At 37.7% G+C, this 24,025-nt stretch overlaps 1 protein-coding gene across 11 annotated transcripts in view; it reads right to left on the bottom strand.

The window, feature by feature from the left end:
- The window catches only part of DOCK10 (dedicator of cytokinesis 10), a 216,096-nt gene that overhangs the window by 129,436 nt on the left and 62,635 nt on the right, over positions 1–24,025 (bottom strand). For all 11 annotated transcript variants that reach the window (XM_064372937.1, XM_064372939.1, XM_064372936.1 and 8 more), the window contains exons 3-4: positions 20,724–20,813; positions 2,549–2,631 (exon numbers count right to left, since the gene is read on the bottom strand). In XM_064372937.1, the coding sequence (XP_064229007.1) occupies positions 2,549–2,631; positions 20,724–20,813 (173 nt within the window). The remainder of the gene's footprint in view (positions 1–2,548; positions 2,632–20,723; positions 20,814–24,025) is intronic.

The raw sequence follows: 24,025 nt of genomic DNA, 5'->3' as shown, positions 1-24,025 counted from the left end.
GCAACTCATAAAAAGAAATAAGCAATTTAAATTGGTAGCAGACATAGGAGAATTCTTCTAATCCAGGAGGTATGAAAATGATTTACTTCTATTAGCCTCAGAAGACCCAAGTAAATTGTCTGTTTCCATTACTGACCTAAATACATGTGGTCTTCAGAGGGGAATGCTTAGCTCTGTAAAATCTTTTTAAATAATAATTCTGCCGTTCAGTGCTCATCTTCATTGTTCTGGGGTATATGTGAAAGGGTTATATTCTAGAACTTCTGATTTTCAGTTTGAGTACATGAAGTTTCTTACTTTGTGACAGTCTGATCCTTCCCTTTCTTGGTATCAACTTCCACTTTCTTTAAAGTAAGGGAAATTCTCAACAATATTTCAGTTAGTTTTTTTTCATTTCTTCTCATGAGATTAATCTTGCAAACCATGTGAATTGCAATTCAACAATAATGTCCAGGACTGATTCTTTCTTGAGGTGCTTATTCTATTGTTTCAGTAGAGGAAGAAAACTGTGTATGTGAAATCTCTAATTTGCTTGCTTTCTTTACAGCACCATGAATATAAGGAAAGATGAACAGTGTTTGGGGATATGGCCACTGAATTGTGCAATGGACCTAAAGACGGCGGGAACACATTTAGTTATAAAGACAGCTAAATACTGCTGTCTCCATCCTCTCAACTTAAGATGCAGTCTCCCAACTTTTTGGACACAGCTTCTGAGCTGTAACCACTTCTCAGAACTATTTTCAGAAAGAGGAAGTCCTGATGTTAAAAGATGCTTTGCTTTTCAGTTGTGCCTACAAAAAGTGTGTGTAGGCACAACTGACATTCTGAATCACCCAGACATTCTAAATGTAACAATTACTCACGAATGCCTAGGGTATGGTGAACCTTCCCAACCTGGAGGCTGTCTATCAGAATCCATTCGAGTCTAAAAGAATGCTCAAAGATCTGGTAAACGTTACTGTTCAATGTTTTGAAAAAAAAGATTTGCAGATTAGAAGGAGCATATTTTTTTTTTCTCTTCACGGTAATGAAACCCCAAAAAAAGTGGCCCCCTTCTGTCTTTTACTTCGATTGCCACCTCTGCAGTCTCATTCTCCATAGAGTAGCCCAAGGGTTATCTCAAAGAGGTAAACTAGATCATGCCACATCCCTGGTTGAAATTTCCCAAGGCTTTTTTTGCAATGAAAGGAAAATCCAAGCTCCTTTCCAGGGCACGCGGAGTCCCTTGCATAAGGTCCTTGGTTTCATCTTACTATGCCCCTTCCAGCCTTAACCTCCAGCCTTCCTGACTCATTCTACTCCAGTGACAATACTGGTTTACACTACTTCAGGGTCTTTGCCTTGCATCATCCCCAGAATCCTTTTCCAAGATGCCTGTGTTGGCAGCTACTGTTCATTCATATCTAAGATCAAATGTCACCTTCTTAAATCTAGTGCATTATTCCTCTTTCAAATTCCACATTCACAAACGGAGGACAGTGCTTCCTGGTATGCAAATCTCGAAAAAATGCTTCGGGGGCCACAGGAAATCTAGCAAAGTGTTTCCCAACTCTCTACCATGTATCCATTAAAAATTAGATCCAATGTATATCATATCAATGCTCCACTTGAGCAAAGTGTTAATAAAAACTTAACTTTTGATTGTCTCAAGTGTTTTTCTGAATTATTTGCATAATCTTAGCTTGATGAACCAGTGAATTAGGTAGTACCAGTTCAAGGTAGTTCTTTAAATATGAGCAACTCCAAACCCATCCAGGAATATTATATTTTAAAATTTGCCATTTACTCAGTTTGTTCATCCAATAGTTATAGTACTGCACACCTACTATGTGCCTCTTTTTATCAGCCTGCAGGGGATTTTGCAGGGAAAAGTCCCCGCCTTTTGGGAATTTTTACTTTAGAAGGGAAACAGACACTGAATTAATTTCTATTTTAGTTCAGGTAGTCAGGTGAGCTTTTCTGTGGCGATGACTTTTGAGCAGAAGCAGAACAAAGTTACTTTCTCCAAAGGCTTATGTTTCTGAGAGTCAGGGACAAAGTTGGTGTTTATTTTCCTTTTGGTTGTTCATATATATATATATATATAACTTTTGTGGAAGTTGTTTATTTTAATGACTTCTGATATCCCAGCACAGAAATGCATAAAACAAATAACAAATATGATTGCTACACAGAATATTGTCAGAAAAACTCTTTGGCCACATGGTACTTTTCTAATCCTCTTGTACCTTCTATTGAAAAGACAGCTCACAAAATAACAGCTCACAAAATAATAATATAACGATAAATGAAAGTCGAAATTACATTTAAAAATTAAATCAGAGTATATTTATATCTCACTCCACACTCTGTGAAGATGCAAGCTACACAAAATGCAATGTTGTGTTGAACAAAATGTACTATCTTGACTTTTACTTATACATTGTGGAAAATGTGCCTTGACACATGATTAATGTACATGTATTCATAAACAATGACAGGACGAGAACAGAGAACATCATCTACATTTGGAAAAAGCCAGTAATTGCTCATAATAGGTTCTTACCGGGGTAGCTGTCGAATGTCTCCAGAATACTGTTCGTATTTGTAGTTTACCACATGCCACTGGGAACTATAAAATTTACAAGCCTGAAAGAAAGAAAAAGACAAGTATTAATACAAAAATTATCATTAAAAGACTGGGTACGGTGACTCACGCCTGTAATCCCAGCACTTTGGGAGGCTGAGGCGGGTGGATCACCTGAGGTCAGGAGGTTGAGGCCAACCTGACTAACATGGCAAAACCCCGTCTCTATTAAAAATACAAAAATTATCTGGGCATAGTGGTACGTGCCTACAATCCCAGCTACTTGGGAGGCTGAGACATGAGAATAGCTTGAACCTGGGCGGAGGTTATAGTGAGCCAAGATCGCGCCATTGCACTCCAGCCTGGGTGAAAGAGAGAGATTTGTCTCAAAAAAAAAAAAAAAAAATTATCATCAAAAAAATCAGCTGCCTGAGAAAAAGGAAGTACCATGAAGACAGGTCTTGTGCCTCTGGGGTGGTGTGAATATTAGCAACTTTAAGGTACGTAAGGAGCTTGCTCTTTCTAATCATTTTTCATTTCCAATGGAAATCTAACCTTTTCCAGACTCATGAAGGAGGAACTATTTAACATGTTTATTATATTTTACTCAATCAAAAAACTAATTTAATCACCCCTGAATCATACCAGATAGGCTGCTAACCTCAAGAACCAACATTTTTCAGCTCCCCTTGGCAAGTCCTGACATAATCTAACAATTCTTAGTAGGTGAAGATGTTATTATTTATATGAGAGCCTTGTGTCATGATTTTAGCCCATTTCTTCTTATTCTTACTTCAGTAACCAATCTTTTCCTTTTAGTATCATTGCTCCTGTTAGCCCTAAACTGCAGCACAGTCTTCTCTGTGATTACTCGTAGATTCTATTTTATTTTATTTGTATTTTTTGTGGGTCCATTGTAGGTGCATATATTTACAGGATACATGAGATGTTTTGATACAGGCCTGCAATGTGTAATAATCGCATCATGGAAAATGGAGTATCCATCCCCTCAGGCATTTATCCTTTGTGTTATGAACCATCCAATTTCACTCTTTTAGTTGTTTGTAAATGTAAAATTAAATTATTGACTATAGTCACCCTGTTATGCTATCTAATAGTAGGCCTTATTCATTCATTTTAACTACTTTTTTGTACCCATTAGCCATCCCCACCTCCCCTCCACCCCAGCCTCTGATAACCACCCTTCTACTCCCTATCTCTGTGGGTTCAATCGTTTTCATTTTTGGATCCCATAGTAAGTGAGAACATGCAATGTTTGTCTTTCTGTGCCTGGCTTATTTCACTTAACATAATGATCTCCAGTTTATTTATAGATTTTATAAACAGATGTGAATAACTGATAAGCAAAAATGGTTTTAGAAACGTTAATGGCACAACATAGTTATCATATAGTGGTACATGATAACTGATTATATAATATTTATGGATGGCAAATATTTTCCAAACACCTACCATGCACCTAGTGCCATACTGATCATAGATCTGTAATGGGATTTCACCTGATGGACCTAATGGCTTTTGAGATTCCTTTCTATTTTAAAATTACATGATTCTGGGGAGTAAGCAGCTATCACTGGGATTATAAGAACATCTGTTCTTGCTGGGCAAGGTGGCTCACATCTGTAATCCCAGCACTTTGGGAAGCCTAGGCGGGTTGATTGCCTGAGGTCAGGAGTTCGAGACCAGTCTGGCCAACATGATGAAACCCCATCTCTACTAAAAATAATAATTAAAAAAATAGCCGAGTGTGGTGACATCCACCTGTAATTTCAGCCACTCGGGAGGCTGAGGCAGGGGAATTGCTTGAACCAGGGAGGTGGAGGCTGCAGTGAGCCAAGATCACACTACCGTACTCCAGCCTGGTGACAGAGTAAGACTCTGTCTCAAAAACAAACAAACAAACAAACAAACAAACAAACAAACAAAACCAAGAACATCTATTCTTTAGCATTAGGAGGGAAATGAGTAATAAACCTAATGCACTGTCAGGAATGACGACTTGTGATTGTCTTTGTAAGCAAGAAGGGAATAGGTAAGGTACAGGACTGCTGCAGCAAGAAAGCGCTAGCACTGCCTTTGCAGAAACGACGGAGGGGGTGGCCTAGTGGACATCATAGAAAGGTGGACGGAGAACACACGTTCCAGGCATGAGGCTCGAGATACATGAAAAAGGCAGGGAGAGGGGATGGGGCTGTTCTGGATTTCTCTGGCCTGGAGTTCTCTCAGCACCACAGCTTTATTTGTTCAGGGAGGTGCCCACGCACAAACTGCGGACTGAGGACAAAACAAGGAGTGACCCTGGGACAGAAATGGGCGTAGGAGGATGACAGCTATGAACACAGGAAAAAGGGGAGTTTAAAACTAAAACAGCCGCAAGACAGACGAATGTAGACAAGAATAGTAAAAGGGAAGTCAGGGGATCTGGGAGGACTAGAATGAAGAGAGAATTTGAGCGAAATGGTACAGTGAGCTGTAGCAACTTGTCAATTCCTGAGCCAATTCTGCAAAGCACATGTTTCTGGAAATAAGAGGAAAATTGAGCCTTAATATGCCCCTTAGCTTAAATGTTTATCTTCATTTTAGATAAAGATGGCCAGGGATTTAGACAAGGAGCATATGGGTCAACAGTATCCCAAGCCATGGAGACAGAACTTTCATGGTTATAATTCTTTCTCATCCTCTCTCTCTCTTCCTTTTTTTTTTTTTGTACCTTGCTGTTGTTCTCAAATGAAACAAAACCAATTTTAAAATGGAAAAACAAGAGCGTAAAGAGCTGTAAATGTTTGTCAGATACTGCACTATTAGGCACTTTGCATACAGTCTTAACAAGCATTCTATGAGACTTTATTATTCCCATTTTATAGAGTAGAGAGGCAAGCAGAGATTCAGATCTTTGACCTAGGCACCAAATGTGGTAGAAACAGAATTTCAAATTGGATTTGTCTGATTCTAAAAGTCTGTTCAGCTAATTTATAAATTGTCTGATGGTTGCAAACTTTAAAAACGAACCACACATTTGGACCATCATTTGGGATGTTTTGTGTAGTATTTCTGTTTCTGTTTTAGAATCAGACAGACCTGGTTTTGAATTTTGGTTCTGCCATTTATTAGCTGTGGGATATAAAATAACTTAATATCTCTAAATGCCTTTATCTACGTAAGTAATACCACCTTCGCTAGCATCAAATCAGATAATTCGTCTAAAGCACCTTGTATAGTGTAAGCACTCAATAAGTACTTGCTTTAACATCAGTTTTCTCAGCACGTTTGTTTCAACCTATAATTCACATTCACAACAGTTAATAACAATTCGTATTCCTTAGTTATTAAAAATGAAGTTTTTGAGAAATAGGCCTGATTATCGAAGAGTTCTGTTTAATCAAATTGTTTCTGAATTTATTTGCTAGGCTTTTTATATCTGGTGGTGGGTAGATGAGAATCAGAGTTAGACTAGATGACTCTTAAGAATCCTTCTAAATCTGTGATTTCTCTGATTTTGAGAAAGCCAGTGCATTTTACAAACACATAACCATTTCTCCTACATAGTTATGGCATTTTGAAAATGTTAAGCACAGAAAATTATTCTCTATTCTTTGTTCCAGCCCACACAGTCACTCTAAGGAGATCATTAAAAACTATTATAATTATGACTACAGCTCCTCTTTGTCCAAAAACTAAGCTGAAATGATCTGTTGCAAATTCAAAGTCACAGGCTACAACTCTCCTTGTTACAGTAAGACAATGACTCCAATTTTCCCTTACTGACTTCCCAGCCCACGGCACCTGTTTCAAAATACCAGCTCCTTATCCCCTTTCAGTTGGAGGCTGCCATAGTCAGCTTCAAAACCAAAGGGTGTGAATATTAAGCAAGAGCTTTCTGAGATGGTTGATTACTCCAAACAGCGATGCCTGGCTTATCCTTTTTTAAATTTATTATATTTGCTTATTCAGCCTTTATCCTTGCCATCTCTGCCTGTATGTGTTTAGACACCAAAAAGCAGGCCAAAGTCAACATGGTCAAAGGCTTTCATGCCGTGAGGATAGAGTTTCCTAAAAAGCATAGTGTCCATGGTCCTTGGAGTTGATAATTACAATTCAGGCTCCTGGATCTCACTTGGGATCCATGGAATCAGAATCTCTAGAGGGAGTACCAGAAATCTACATTGTAAGAAGTACTACAGATGATTCTGAAGGAGATGGAGACATGTTGCTACTTCACCAGTGATAATGTGGTCCAGCCTTGTCTGACCATGAACTGAGAGCCTTGGGGTCCTAGTTTCACACAGTGGATTCTTGTAGCTGGAGTTATCTGCTTGTTTTCACTCATCTAGACACAGCCTTTTAAAAGGACATATCAACTCCAGTGTGAGGTTTTATTTATAGTGGATATTCAATATTTATTTGTTTAATCAGTGATCTTCTATATCATTTTCTTCTGGGAATGACTAAACAATACTTTGAAAGTTCTAAAAATCTAAATACTTTAAAAATGAGTGGACTATTATAAAGAAAATATTTCATTTTTCTCCTTGTTCCTGTGCTTCAGAGAATCATTAGAATCAATTCAAATCGTATTATATACCTCAAATAGCAATTTGGGTTTGGCAATACAATTTGTTCATCTCATAAAAGGGTTGATTATTGAATTCCAGCTACATAGTAATAAGCAGGTAACAGATTTTTTTTTTAGATGGAAAATTATTTTTCTTTCTGGCTATAGAGGTTTATTTAATTACCTGACTAGTTTCTTGCTAGAAAGATTAATGCCAGCATAAATGATGCTCATTTTGGCCCTTAGTCACCACTGGAAATAATTCTGTATTTGTGAAACGATGGTGGCAATTTTAATATTCATGCCATTCTTTATAAAGTTGAGAAGTAATTGTGGCTATTGTATAAATGTTGAAAATGAAGCATCATGAAATTAAGTGAATTTAGGCAAATTATGCATTGAAAAAGTGGCCAGATAATTTATTGTTCACACTGAGACATTTCAGAGTGAAAGGAGGCACTATTAGCAAGGCTGACAGGCTGACACTTAGCACGTGAGACTATTCCTGTGAGCTAGGATGTATGGTTACCCAATACATTGATATTTTAGTGAAAAAGGGAAAAGGCACTGAAAATGTTTTTTTTTTTTTTTGGTTTTCAACTAGATCACACTATGTGTTCTTTTAAAGTGCAATAATTAGCTTCTGTACTATACAAACCAGTTGAACAGTTAGTAATATTTAAAAACGTATACCATTCTCTTGAGGGAGAAGTAAAAATAATGAATTTGGGCAAAACAAATAATGTAAATACAAGTATGTCTCAGTTTCAGAAATCACAGCATGATCTAATTTAATTGATCCTGATTTTTTAAATAAAATACTACCTGACACGAGGTAGAATTATTATGTACCTAAGCATACATACCCATTTGTAAAATATAATGCCATATTAAGCACCAATCCAGAGGAAAATAATTTTAAGATGATTTTGTTGCTTTGAACTAATATTAGCCTAAATTTTTCTTCAATATCTTTATTGATGGTAAATTGAAAGTGAACCAAAATATTTGGTTTCTCTTTTCAAAATGTGCTGTGTTAAGGCAGTTGAACAAACTATAAAAGTAGACTTTTTGACCTGGGAACATGCACTCTAATTTCCCAGCTAGATCTCACAAGTCATTTGTCAGGACATGAATGACAGATGGTACTAAAACACCTTGGTACTATTATGATCCAATCATTGTTCCCATGTAAGGCATAAAAACCGGGTCATTTTTCAATGCAATTGAAATTTTACATTTAAACTTAAAAAATTTTTTTTTTATTCTTATGCTCCAAGACCTCTAACTTGTACATCTGTGTTTTACTCAATTACTGCCAAATATTTCAGAGGGATTTTTATTGTGGAGAAGGAAAAGCCAACTTAGAATTGGAACAGGTTTTCATATTCGGAAACAAGACTATTATTCTAGAAATTTTAGTGAACAGAAAATAAATTTCTTCAGATTCTTAACATGAAATATGTAATCATTTTGTTTTTAGTTTTCAATAGTTTGTTTTTCCAGATATATTTTATCCTAAGTTCAGTAAATAATACATCCCCTTGAATTCATCTTAATTACTTTTTGTGTATTTATTGCCTTTAGTGTTATACATTTAGTGTAAAAAAAAATTGGGGTGATCCATTTTGTTTTGGCTTTAGGAATATAGTCACCACACATGAACATAAATAGGCCAAATGTAAGACAACAGATTTTAATATCTTAATTTTTCCATTAAATTTTTAAAGTCATAACATAAACATGGCTTTAAATTTATTTGTAAAAAGTACACACAAAATGAAAAGTCTCTTAACTTCCAACAAGATCAGCAAGTCCTTCATTAGTAAATTAAGAGCCTTATTTTTCAAAAAAAAAAAAAAAAAAATCCCAAACTCCTAAAACAAAACCAAAATAAAACATACAAACAAATATTTTTATCTACTTGAATTTTATTAAGAAAGAATGTAACTTTTTAAAAATTTTGAAGCAATGTTTGTAATTTCATTTTCTTCTCAATATGCCCTGAGGTCACAGTATAGGAGTTAGTTCTAAGATGAGAAACTCCATGCTAACTGTGCTCTGGTCTAAAGTTAATAAATGCACTGGAGTCATTCAATTGCTCTCCAGTATTTCAGGATCAGAAAACAACATTCATTTTTATTTAATTTATTTATACATGCAACCCATTCTCCCAATTCAACTATTAAGAGACATTCTTATTTCTGGGCAAGTGTGAGTGCACATTATTCTACACATGAAATTTGAAAGTTAGTATAAAGTATACTAAACAAAGGCATTTTGGTCAAAAGAATGGTTTCTTTGTCAACTTAAATAATATACAGTCCAAAATTAACCGCAAAGCATATAGAATTAATTTAACTATAAAAGTAAGAAAAGAAATTCCCTGTGTTTTCTTGAGACAAGATAAATTTCATTCTAGTTAGATATATTTCTTTCAGTTAAAAATGAGCAGCATGAAGTACTTTTAAATTATAGCCAACTTCCTCCTCTGTAACGTTCTTCACTATGTCTAGGACTCTTAAATTGTTTAAGATCTCTTTTACTTCCGTGAAGTCACATGATGTGGCTTCTATCTTGAATATTCATAATTTTCTCCTGAATTAATTAAATGCCACTTGTCTGAGTCCAAATGGTGCAAAGGAAGAAGAGGAAGAGAAAGAAATTTCATTTCCAATCTTACACTCATTGGATCATATTGTTTTTCATGTTTACCGAATTTTGCTCTGCAATACATTAAGCAGTATTTTGGTACATAATTTAAAGATCAATAAATGGCCTATGGAACTATTTTTTAACTTTTGTATGTATTGGGTATTCTGCCTGAAGAATTATAATATTTTTATTGGGTTTACTCCTGAAGTGGGTTTATGCTTTGCAAGTAAAGGGACAACAATATATGAACACCTTGCTTGATAAGAAACACATCTCATTCTTCAGAGTTTAACCCATTGTAATCAGGGTGTGCTCCCAGCTTCAGAAACTGGTCTGCTAAAGACCACCAATGATCCTGAATTGCCAAATCCAGTGAGCCCCCATCTTGATTCTTCTTTGGCATTTTATGCCACTGATGCACTTTCTCTCGCTATTACCTTTCTTCCTTAATTCTGAGATAGCAATGTCTCCTTGTTCCCTTCTTTCCTTTCTCCCCACTCATTTTCCATTCCTATACAGGGTCCTCTTTGCCTTCCCCTTAGTGAGATTGTGGCTCAGGGACCTGCCTTCAGGCTCAACTCTGGCCCGTTCTCTGGTGTTCATGGGCATACTCTTTCAGGTTCGAAGCTTCAACTTTCAAATCCAGAGTTAACTTCCCACACTTTCCTGTAGTCCAGACCTATGTATTTACTTTCTTCTTCGACGTCTCTCTCTGCATGTTGGCAAATGAGGTTATCTTCCTTGTTTCATCCTTCAATCTATTCTGAGCACCTTATTTAAATTAATGGCACAACCATCTAGGTAACAGCCCAAGCCATAATTATGGGAGTCATCACAAACACATTCTTCTCCTTTACTTTATTTTCAGTCCCTAACTCCTGTCAATTCTATCTCCTTAATAGGTCTTTACTGGTACCACAGTCACATAGCCATATGTTAGTACAGCTCTTTTTAATCATGCACCTGGACTATTAAAACAAATAGTCTCCTATCCGTCCAAGTTTTCCTCAGTCTTAATCCTTCCCAAGCCAACCAATCCATACTCTGGTATGCTTTTAATTGTTTCTTCTGACATGCAAACCTGATCTTGTTTGTCTTAAAGTAGTACTCCAGGGGGTACTTGTCTGAGTGTGTTGTAGAAATCTGATCATAGGTCTGTTACTTCTTGCCTTATGGTATGCAGCTTGAGGGCAGGGACTGCGCTACATCCACATGGTATCATCTGCTTAGCCAGTAATAAATGTTGGCTAATGAACCTCGTCTATTCTTCTATCCAATGGTTGATGCACCTTATCACATACGCTTTAGCTTTTGACACAATGTGATCTGTATTAACAGTAAATCAGTGGGAGAGGAAGTTTCTATGTAAATTTCACTCTTTGTAAAGACAGGATAATTAACTCCACCTAAGTGAATTGCAATGAGCAGATTCTTATATACCTCATTTATGCCACTGGATTAACATTTGCCCTTAGGACAAGAGAAATGATAATCTGACAATTAGGTAGGGGAATGAGGGGAGAAATTTAAGGGCCAAAAGAGTATTACACTGACATTTATGATCATTGTTAAGTACTTCAAACTTTGAGATTAACATTATTTATACTTATAATTTGCTGTATGAGGGTAAGTCCACAGAACTTCCTGGGGCTTACGTGGAATTGTCTTAGAATTGCATGGCCTCCTTGAACACAGGTAGACATTTTCGATGCTATCAGTAAGAATTAAGAATAGAGGTTTGGCCATGAAAAGAAACAACTAATTTATCTGATCTCCTAGGGGCTTTAATATTTTCTTTTTCTTCATTAGAATCAGCCGGAATGAACTCAGTTTCACCTAATAGTTGATTATGTTCACTCAGGTTCACCTAATAGTTGATTCTGTTTTACTTGAACTAGGCTGTGTCCCCAGTATCTGGCGATCTCCTTGGATCACATTCACATGAGCATTTCTCACAGGTGTTTCTTAAACATACTCGGGGAAAAATGGACAGACATTCCACATGGTCAAATACATTTTAGAAATGTTTCATTTCATTTTCCCTTCTAAGACAGTCTTGATGGATATTAGCTAATTAAAGACTGAATGTGTGTGTGTGTGTGTGTGTGTGTGTGTGTTTCTGTGTGTGTGAGACACTTAGGAATATCCTGCAGACCTGGCTTTTTACAGAACATTCTATACCTACATAAAGTTGGGTTCTGCCCTGATTTAAACCATGAGTTTTTCTGTTTTTTTTTTCCAGCGTGAATTTTCTATGGTCAGCTAGAGATTTCAACAACATTTACTTTGCCTTAAATCTTATTTGTATCTACCATTTAGTCTTGGATCCTGTTTTCATTTTTGTTTTTTCCTTTCCAAAATTCATTTCTGGTTTCAACTTTTCCTTGCCCCAGTAACATAGTGTTATTTGGATGAAGACAGTACATAATCATAGTGCATGTGTGTGTACATGTGTAGATATGGACGTAGAGATAAGTATTTGCTTTTATTCTTTTTTACTTTTCTACAGACAGAGTCTCACTCTGGTGCCCAGGATGAAGTTCAGTGGCATATACCTGGCTCAATCATGCGGTCTTGAAATCCTGAGCTCAAGTCATCCTTCTGCTTTAGCCTCCTGAGTAGCTGGGACTACAGGTGTACACCATCATACCCAGCTAATTAAAAAGTTTTTTTAGAGATGGGGGTCTCACTATATTGCCCAGGCTGGTCTCGAACTCCCGAGCTCCAGCAATTCTTTTGCCTTGGCTTCCCAAAGTGCTGAGATTACTGGTGTGAGCCACTGCACCCAGCCCACTTCTGTTCTTTCAATGTTGTCATACCTCCTAAGTCCCCAAGGGGGACTTTATGCCATGACCAAAATGAAACTTGGATTCTCGAATTCATTACTTTCTCCTCATCTCATCATTATTCTCCAACTGCAGCAGGGCTGGTTTCCAGGAATCGGAGAGGGCTTTGTTGTCAGAGTAACTTGCTACCTTGTATTTCTCTCAGCCATTCAGTTCAAGTGGTCCCTAGACCTTTGTTCCCTCTTGAGCCACTGTATTATTCTCAATTCTCTGCTCCCTCATCTCCTTCTGTTAAGAGAGATTGAACCAAGAGCTTAGTTTTAATTGGTGTGCTGAGTTTCCTTCCGACTTTATATGATCTCTTTGTGTATATTAAAATAAAAACTTTGTTAGAGAAGTTTTGCTTAGGAAGTTTGCATCCTATTTATAGATCCCTTTAATCATCCCGCTCTCCACCTCAAACCCCCTGTGGGAGTGGTGCTTATTTTATCACGGAAGTGTTTACGTTTTTTTTTATGATTATAGATGTTCACTTTAAGCCACTTATGAGATTCAGATAAAGACAATGCTCTCCAGTAGTTGTTTTCCAAGTGTTTTCATACTATTGCTATGTTTATTTTCAGAATCACAGCACTAAGATTATTAATATCCCTATTTAAAGATGGAGAAACTGAGGCACAAAGGTTAATAGTTTGCCAAAATGGAAGATACATTCCCTTGTGAGCGGTGGACTAGTGAGCATGTGTCTTAAAGAAACTTATCAAAGTATCAGATACAATCAAATGCATAAGAACATGGAATATGAGGTCAAAAATAACAGAGCCTTAATTCTGGCTGTGTATGAACTTGGGAGAGTTCATTATTCATTCAGAGCCTGTTTTCTAGGCTGTAAAATGAGGTCATAATGCCTATTTCACAGAATGCTCAAAAGTTTTCAGGTATGCACAATGTCTATACAACTATGTACTCAACTAGAACTTGATGTTAGCATGCAGTGTTTTAATGGATGTGAAATAAGCCTATGCTTTTGTGTGGGGAATATTTAATTTTACATTTAAGAGACAGGAGAATTAATAACAGATGAAACAGGAATGGAAGAAGCTGTTCATTTTAGTGAACTCCCATTCAAATATGAAGTCATTCAAGATTAAAAAAAGGAAAGAATGCCTAATGCCTTTCACAAGAAGCTGAGAATTGTCAAAGTAGAGAGCAGTGAGGACAAAAAACCCCAAAATTTTTACTGAGCTGGATGTGTTGAGACTAGATTCTTGCCAATCTGTTGCCTAGCAACCATGGTATTTGCCCTTGCCACCCCACAGGGAGCCGCAGGGCAATTTAGCACAGGGTGGACCAATAGTGTTGCTTAATACACTTGTGGTAGGGCAAGCAAGTGTTTCTACAAAGCTGTACCGACGTCAATGAATTCATTTCAGTGCTAGCATAATCTACTTTCAAAAATCCAGCCAATGTTCCTGAAAGTGTGGTCCACTGACCATATGCATCAGAGTCACCTGGGCAGAAACCACGGTGGGGCTGTGAGGGTGAAGACTGAGAGAAATATTCTTTCCAGAGGAACATAGCAATTTTACAGCAAAGCACCCTATTGGCAGTTAGCATCGCTGTTAGGAGCCCAGGGGCGGGGCTGGTGGCAAGTGTCCAGATGTTGGATCTGTCTATTCCTGGCTGTCTAATGCTGGCTGGGCAAACTTCTTAATATTTCCATGACATAGTTTCCTTGTTATTAAAAGGTGATAACGATGATAATAACAAACATATGTAATTATTACAAGTAAAGGGCTTAGAAGTGTATCTGGCACAAAGTTAAGTAGTCAGTAAAGGTTAGCAGCTATTAGCAATTGGGATCAAGACATTGTGCAGTGTAATTCCCTAGGACCATTTCTCAGTCTTAGCCCAGCTCTGTGGTGACCTCTTTCTTTTTATCTGCTGTCTCCAGGCCTGACTGTTCATGTTTCATTATCATCATGGGATATTTCTAAGTAGGGCTTATCTTCTTTCCATCCTGTAAAGCACAGGTTTCACTTTATCTCTATCCTTAAAACCAAGGACTAATGTGGAGTTTTTGCAGGGTTTTTAGTACTAGTGACACAGAAAATTTATCAGGAAAGAAAAGAGTTTTGTCTCAGGCTTCCTCCTTTCTTTTTTTTCTACTTTAGATCCATACAGTTGAGAAAAATATGGCAGGAAGATTCATTCATGTTGCCAAAGAGAATCGAATGTTCTGTCCTGAGTTTTGCAACATAAAAGTTTATCAGATATTTGGGATCTAGAACGAAAGGCAGTCTACTTGGTTTCTCCTTGCAGCAGTTCTTAGAGAAGTAAGACGCTGAGGTACAAGAGAGAAGAGAAGGCTACAAGCAGTTGAAAGGGAGTTAAAGTGGGAACAAAAGTGAAGGTAAGAAATTTCCCCCCAGGAGCAATAACAAGATAAAGGCAAATTTTGTGGTCAACCTGTCCTCAGCTGAATGTGACAGGTTGACCATAAAATTTACTGAGAACTACAGATAGATGAAAAGATCTGGACATCTGATGTTTCGAGGTAGAAGCTCTTGAAACACAAACAAAACTGAAGGCCCCTGGGGGCACTAGAATAGTCTTTTGAAGTCTCCTGTTGTATGGATCCACTTACCTGCTTTTTATGCCATCTTTTCCCTGGAAAAGTAGCTACACTTGAAACCTTGGTTGGATCTAGAGATTGGGGGTGGAGGTTCTGAATGGTTCCAGAATTTAGAGTTCGGGCCAATTGGCCCTACTTTGAAAGCATGCTTGACAATAAAATGAGGCAGTAGGCAGGAGTTGAAGGAGGCCGCCAGCCAAATCCAAGGTTGCGAAAGCCTTGGGTTCTAGATACCCAGAGCCATGAGCTAGGAAAACTTGTTCATGTGAGAGCAATTGGAAACCGCTGAAAACTGGAAATATACAAATGCCCTATATACCCACAATGACAGCAGGCAAAAGGACCATGAAACGAAAAGTCCCTAAATGATACATTTATATATTCATTGTAGTTGCATTAAAAACGGCTGAAAATGGACTATGTCCGCTGAACTTAATTGACTTCTATGAGTGACAGACAAGCCCAGCAGGTGGAATCCTAAAGCAGGACAGGCATGAGAGTTTGAGTGCTCCACATGCCATTTTCATCAGCAAACCAAAACAATAAAAATGAATCTGAAGTAGTCTTTTAGGTAATTATCCAATGACTTGAAGAATTGTGTTGGATTTTTAACTTTTGAAGACAAGTTTAGGCAATAGACTTGGGTCACTTCCAATTCTGGCAGCATTTAAAAATACCTTTTTTTTGTTCGTTTTTAATGGAGAAGGAGTTTTGCTCTTGAGACCCAGGCTGGAGTGCAATGGTATGATCTTGGCTCACTGCAACCTCTGCCTCCCGGGTTCAAGCGATTCTCCTGCCTCAGTCTCCCAAGTAGCTAGGATTACAGGCATGTGCCACTATGCCCAGCTGATTTTGTATTTTTAGTAGAGACGGGGTTTCACCACATTGGTCAGGCTGGTCTCCAAATCCTGACCTCAGATAATCCACCCGCCTCGGCCTGCCAAAGTGCTGGGATTACAGGTGTGAGCTATCATTCCCAGCCTCCCATCTCTACTAAAAATCTCTATGGAAAATACATTCTAACTAATAATTCTCTACTAAAAATGTATCCTAGTTTTTTTTTTTTCCCAAATAGCTTTTATGTATAATATCACGATAAAAGAGAATTATATAAGTTGAAAATCGATCCCCTCCCACTACAGTCCCAAACTTGTGAGGTAGCCAATGTTATCAGTTTGATGCATGCATTCTTTTATACTTTCTCTAGTCTTATATAAACATATTTGTGTATATAAGTATAGGTTTTCTATCTTTCACGATATCATACTACAATTCTGTGACTTGCTTTTCCTCCTAACAATATATTATGGGTGTCAGACCGGGCATGGTGGCTCACATCTGTAATCCCGGTACTCTGAGAGGCTGAGATGGGTGGATCGTTTGGGGTCAGGAGTTTGAGACCAGCATGGCCAACATGGTAAAACCTCATCTCTACTAAAAATACAAAAATTAGGCAGGCATGGTGGCAGGTGCCTGCAATCCCAACTACTCGGTAGGCTAAAGCAGGAAAATTGCTTGAACCCAGGAGACGGAGGTTGTAGTAAGCAGAGTTCCTGCCCCCTGCACTCTAGCCTGGGCAACAGAGGGAAGACTCCCTCTAAAGAAACAAAACAAAACAAAACATTATGGGCGCCACAACTAAGCTATTTAAATATATATTATTTTTTCTTTGGTGTATATTGCTACAAAATAAAAATGTGAAAAAAATTTTAGCCTCACCTTTACTAATTGATAATTCAAAATTTCCAATGCAGCATACATGTCCGTTAATTGGATCTTTATTCCCGAGTGTTTTTATATTATGTATTTGTATATTTTTATATGCTACTTTAAATATACTTGTGAATTGCATTTCAAAAGTTACAGATGTATTTCAAACATCACGTGACAGTGTTTCGTTCACTATATTCTTATCATTGCTAAATGATATTTATTTTAAAGTATTTATCTTAAATTTTTTCTTCCCTAAAATTTTTTTAATTTCTATTTCCATGACTACTAGCGAGGCTGAGCAACCTTGTATGCCTCTTAGCCAGCTGCATTTCTTCTTTCAAACAGCTTGCTCATATCTTTTGCTCACATTTTCTTGAGTTTTTGTCTTTTTAATTTAATTTTGTAGGATTCTTTAATTTTGTGTGTTCGGCAAAAGATATAATGAGTTACAAATGACTTTTCTAATTAAATATTTACTTTTGACTGTATCTGCAGTACCATTAATTATATACAAAGTTTAAATTTTTATTTGGTTAAATCTGTTTTCCCTAACTTCCTACTTAAAAACGTTTCCCTACATTTTTAAAACTTTTGTTTTTAAAATTTAGATTATTTTATTCATCCAGAATTTATTTTTGTATATAAAATGAGATATGAATATAACTTTATTTTCTTCCAAAATGGATAGTTGAGTAGTATTTGTCCACTCTTTCCCAGAGAATTTAAGTGCCATCTTTACTATTTCTTAATTGTATGCACTTAAATTTGTTCTAGGTACTTTTTTGTTTCGCTTGTTTATTTGTTTATTCCAGAATACAGAAAAAGATGTAGAGTGCCCCAATTTATTTATTAAAGCTAGCATCTCTCTAATACCAAAGGAAAAAAGAAAACCAGAGCCAAATTTCACTCAAAATGTAAATGCCAAAATTTGACATAAACTAAAAACATTTTGAAGGCAACAGGGTATTAAGGTAATAATACAACTTGAAGTACAAAGTTTATACCAGAAGTACAAGTAGGAATCCACATGGCAACAGCCCACTGATTCTATTACAATGCTAAATAAAACAGGAAAGCTGTTGTATCAATAGGCTGTATGTGCATGTGATAACAGGACAGTCAGTCTTTATAAACACTCTACAGTTTCATAGAAAGACAGCTTTTAAAACACAATAAAGAAACACCAGAAACCAACATAAAACACCATCCTTCATAAAGCATCAAAGATTCTATGGTCTCCCCCTAAATTCAAAAGGCATATTGCCTGGTATTAGCATTATTATTCAACATTGTTTTAGGGATAGTAGACAGTAGAATACAATAAAAACTAAAGAAACTATATACTTAATAGAAGAGAAGAAAATTTTAATTGTTTATGCCTACATGCCTACAAAATTAAATATGAACTATTAGGATAAGAGTTTAACAAGCTAGTTATTTACATTAGGAAATCAACAGGTCTTTAAAAATATCAGTAATTAATAGTAAGAATAAGAAATGGAGTTTTAAAATTCCACTCACATTTGTGACTAAATTATAAGAAGGAAGTCAATGTGGAAAAAAAAATGTCAAATCCTGCCTAAGTTAACACATATTGATTGCAGACCTGGTTTCAATAAGTCTGATTATCTGATATAAAAAATTATTTTCCAACTGTTTTTTTTAAAGAACAGTGATGCCCTACTGTATGCTAAGACTTTCTCTAAGGCAACTCTAAACAAAATATTATAGTACTGATATCACACACTATTTTTATCAGTAAATATGAAGACAGTATTCTCAGATATCCTGATGTTATCTGAGTCTGAACTTTTCCTCTTTCTGTCTTCTTAAAAGGTATTGTAATGCAATGTGAATTTTGGGAAATACATACAAAATAATGGACTTGGAAAAAAAAGGCAGGTAAAAAAATGGCAAACAATGATCTGAACTGAACAGTACAACAGAAAATATGTACAGTCATATTAATATTAATATGTACACTAATAAGGCTAGCTTATATAACATCAACGTATTAAGAGGTGAGAAAATATACTGCTATTTTATGAAGTTTTAATGAAATCCTAGTTGCGACACACCACTTTCTCAGGATTCAAGACTGAACTTAGATTCCACTACTTTCAGTTTGACTGGTGCCGGGCTAAATTTTATCACCATAGTTTCTACAAGGAAAGGATAAGCATCATTTATTTATGCAGTAAACATCTGCTAAGTAGCTGCTATACACTGGCCCGATTCCCACTCTAAAGCCACCTGGAGTCTAGTTAGAAGAAAAAGAAGATGTTTTGTAGATCTCCTATAAACCAATAGAATGGAAGTCGACACTACACCCAGAGATGTTCTATCAGTCCTTGATAGAGTCTGGACACTCGTCCCCATCCAAATCTCATGTTGAAATGTAATTCCCAGTGTGAAAGGTGTGGCCTGCTGGGAGGTGTTTGGCTCATGGGGGTGAGTCCCTCATGAATGATTTGGGCCATACCCTGGTGATAAATGAGCTCTAGCTCTGAGTTCACAAGATCTGGCCATTTGGCTGGGTGCAGTGGCTCATGCCTGTAATCTCAGCACTTTGGGAGACCGAGGCAGGCGGATCACTTGAGGTCAGGAGTCCAACATGGTGAAACCCCATCTCTACTAAAAATACAAAAATTAGCTGGGCATGGTGGTGCCTATTTGTAGTCCCAGCTACTTGGGAAGCTGAGGCAGGAGAATCACTTGAACCCGGGAGGTGGAGGTTGCAGTGAGTCGAGATCATGCCACTGCAGTCCAGCCTAGGCGACAAAGCAAGACTCTGTCTCAAAAATAAATAAATAATTAATTAAATAAAAAATCAAAGAAGTCTGTGGCACCTCCACTCCTCTCTCTCTTGCATGCTCCTGCTTTCACCATGTTCCCTCTTTGCCTTCTGCCATGAGAGTAAGCTTCCTGAGGCCTCCCTAGAAACCAAGCAGATGCAGAACCATGCTTCTTGGACAGCCTGCAGAAACGTGAGTGAATTAAACCTCTTTTTCTTATAAATTACCCAGTCTCAGGTGTTTGTTTATAGCAATGCAACAATGGTCTAATATGGTCTCTTCAAGCTGTCCACAGGGTTTTATCATTAACTATTTCCATAGTTAGTACTCAAAAGAGATACATCTTCAAATAAGAACTCCATTCTCCAAAATTCTAATGTAGTCTGGTTGTTCTGAAAAGTCAATCCATGTAAACAAAATTAAATAAAATATTTGTATTAGGAATACTTAAATATTTCTCGACTTGGGGGTTTTAAATTAATCAAAAACAAAAGAAAAGAAAATCTAAAACTTGAACAATCACCAGATAATGGGAAATGATTAAAAGGAAGATGTAAAGCCCTCTAACAAGTAATGAAAGTTGAAAGACATCACTAGGGCCAGGCACGGTGGCTCATGCCTGTAATCCCAGCACTTTGGGAAGCTGAGGTGGGCGGATCACTTGAGGTCAAGAGTTTGAGAGCAACCTGGACAACATGGCGAAACTCCATCTCTACTGAAAATACAGAAATTAACCAGGCATGATGGCGTATGCCTGTAATTCTAGCTACCTCGGGAGGCTGAAGCACGAATATTGCTTGAACCCAGGAGGTGGAGGCTGCTGTGAGCAGAGATGATGCCACTGCACTCCAGCCTGGGTGACAGAGCGAGACCCTCCCTCAAAAAAAAAAAATCCACTAATTAGAATATTTCGCATTATCATAATAGTAAGTTGTATTGAGAATTCCTGGAAAAAACAAAAGCCTTATAAATAAAGCATTGGAAGCATCATGCTTACCTCCTTCACCAGTAAATTTTCTGCCTTGTGCTCTGCATCTTCAGGTACTGTTGAGTACAATGTGCGGATATCCCAGGAAACTGTGGCTGCCTGAAATGAACAACGAAAAGAAACTGAGTCCTCCAACTTAGAAGTGTTGAGCAGACCAGCACACTGAAACCGCAAAAGGGAAGTTGTCTTAAATCTTAGCCTTTAAGGATAACAGAAGGCAGAGATACTTCCGTAGTTCTTCCCAATTTAATCTCTAGGAGAGAAGATGCAGACATTTATTTGATTACCAGTCCTAGCATTTTTACAACAGCTACTGTTTTATTAGTGCAGCTCATAGTTTTAAGCTGTTTCCCTCTTTGCAGAAAACAAAAAATTGGGGCATCTGTATATTTTCAACTTAGCTTATTTCTATTGGAATCTTTTCTATTGTTGCTGCTAAGGCTAAAATAAATTTGAAATGAAAAAGAAAACTTACAAAATCAGCATTATTTTAATAATATTGTAAATAATCTCAAATATCAAGGGATAAACACAGTCCTTTTTAGAAGCTAGCTGTGCGAGTGCATGTGTGTGTGTGCACATGTAGTCATAGTTAGGGGTGGGAAGGAAGAGTGTTTAGTAAATCTGAACCTTGAAAAAGTAGGTCGTGTTTTTGGTGTCTTTATTTTTGAAATAGTTGAAATAAGCAAACTACTTCTCAACTTCCATGCTAAATAAACAATATTCTTTTGAATGATTATACACTAACTAATATATAAAGTACTTCCTAAAACAAAACATCAAAAACAGAATTTCATAGGTTATTGCATCTTATATATCTTCAGCTCCATGAAGCATAGGAGAATGAGATGCCCTAAAACAGCAAGTTTCCACTTCCAGCCATCCACTTCCTTCAGTCCATATACCTCAGTGGTCATAGGGAGGTTCAGGAGATGAGTCTGTGGCATCCGTGGTACCAACAGCTGAGATCCTGTACATTGCACATCCCCCAAATCACAGCTATTCATTTAAACTGCTCTAGGTTAGCTGTTGGAACAGAGAAGAATTTCCAAACTCATCCTCAGTATTGGAGAAGATGGGTAGGGAGAGGTCAAGGGAATTTTGTCTTCCGAGTTCACAGCCCTTGTGGGCAGCTCTGCCACCAAGGGTGGCGTCCTTCCCATCATTCCTTCTCTTCCAATCCTGGACTCTTATTTTCTCCAAATCTGCTCTTTCTTCACTCCTGATGTAAGCTCAGTGAGTGCACAACATTTTATTTTGTTCACTTATAACCTCAGTGCCTAGTTGGATACACCTATGTAATTCTTTGTTGAATGTACTGACTGTTGTGTATATGTGTGTTCTATCAGAGGATGAGCGTATGTGGGAGCATGAGTGTGGTGGTGTGTGAGTATGTGAGCATGTGCAATTGGGTGGGTGTGTCTGTTCAATGAGTGTGAGGAGTGTGTGTGCGTGAGAGTATGTTGCATTTGAGTGACTGTGCTCGTGTGCGGTGTGTGTGTGTATGTGCAGTGTGTGTGGTGAGTGTGTGTATGTGTGGTGTGTATGTGTATGGTATGTGTGTGGTGTGTGCATATGTGGTGTGTATGTGTGTATGCGTGGTGTGTTTGTACTTGTGTTGTCTGTGTCGTGTGTATATGTGTGGTGTATGTATGTGTTTTGAGTCTGTGAGCATGTACAGTTGGGTGTAGTGTGTGTGTGCAATAAGTACGTGTGGAGTGTTAGTGTGCGTGCATGAGCGATGAGAGTGTGTTGCATTTGAATGCATGTGTATGTGTTGTGTGCATGTGTGGCATATGTGTGGTGTGAGTGTGTGTGTGTGTGTATGTGTTTGTGTGGTGTGAATGTGTGTATGGTATAAGTATGTATGTATGTGTGGTGTGTGTGTGTTTATGGTAAATGTATGTGTATGTGTTGTGTATATGCATGGAGTGTGTATGGTGTGTGTATGTGTGTGAGTCTGTGAGCATGTGCAATTGGGTGTAGTGTGTGTGCAATGAGTATGTGTGGAGTGTGTTAGTGTGTGTACATGACAGTGTGTTGCATTTGAGTGCATGTATATGTGTGGTGTGTATGTGTGGTGTGAGTGTATGTGTGGTGTGTGTGCCTGTGTGTGGTGTGTATATGTGTGGTGTGAATGTGTGTATAAGTGTGTATGTGTGGTGTGTGTGTGTTTATGGTAAGTGTATGCATATGTGTGGTGTGCATATGCATGATGTGTCTGTGGTGAGTCTGTGTATGTGTGATGTGTGTGTGGTGTGAGTGTGTGTGTGGTGTTTGTGTGATGTATGTGTGGTGTGAGTGTTTGTCATGTGTATGTGAGGTGTGTGTATGTGTGGTGTGAGTGTGTGTGGTGAATGTGTGTATGTGTGGTGTGTATGTGTGATATGAGTGTGTGTGGTGTAATTGTGTGTGTGGTGTATGTGTAATGTGACTGTGTGTAGAGTGTGTCTGCATGTGTATGTCTGTACACGTGTGAATGGGTGTGATGTGTCAGTGTGTGTGGTGTGAATGTGTGGTGTGAGTGTGTATGTGTGGTGTGAATGTGTGTGGTGTGTGTTGTGGTATGTGTGTGTAGTGTGTCTGCATGTGTATGTCTGTACACGTGTGAATGGGTGTGATGTGTCAGTGTGAGTGTGTCTGCATGTGTATGTACACGTGTGAATGGGTGTGGTGTGTATGGTGTGAGTGTGTATGTGTGGTGTGAATGTGTGTGGTGGTGTTGTGGTATGTGTGTGTAGAGTGTGTCTGCATGTGTATGTACATGTGTGAATGGGTGTGATGTGTCAGTGTGGGTGTGTGTGCATGTGCACATGCATGTCAGAAAGCAGGGGTTTTGTATTCTGTGAAAGAAGAATGTCATGTAGATCTAACAAGATCAGAGAATGAAAAATGAGAAAACTAGGTTCTAGATACATCAATGGTAAAAATGAATGCTTGCCCTAAAGCACAGCTGTGGACTGAGCTTCCTGGGCCACTGCACTTGCTCCAGGATTTGACTGCAGCTGTATGAACAAAGCTCAGAGGAACTGTGGTTACCAATTCAAACCAGGCATAGATGCAGGGAGCAAGCACAGTGCCACAGATGGAACAGGGAGTGGTTGCTGTGCATGCAAAGTAAGATAGAGCCAATCTGGATCTTAATATTTACATTTTACTTTTTATTTTTAAATTTGTAAAATTTTTATTTTATTATTTTTTTAGACAAGTTCTCATTTTGTTGCCCGGGTTGGAGGTTGGAGTGCAGTGGTGCAATCACAGCTCATTGCAGCCTTAACCTCCTGGGTTCAAGTGATCAGCCTCCCCAGTAG

This window comes from Aotus nancymaae, unplaced genomic scaffold, assembly GCF_030222135.1.
Source record: "Aotus nancymaae isolate 86718 unplaced genomic scaffold, 86718_ANA_hifiasm-v0.15.2.pri h1tg000008l, whole genome shotgun sequence".
NCBI classification, from domain to species: domain Eukaryota; kingdom Metazoa; phylum Chordata; class Mammalia; order Primates; family Aotidae; genus Aotus; species Aotus nancymaae.
Note: the sequence above shows the minus strand (reverse complement) of the source record. Positions and strands in the feature narration are given on the sequence as shown.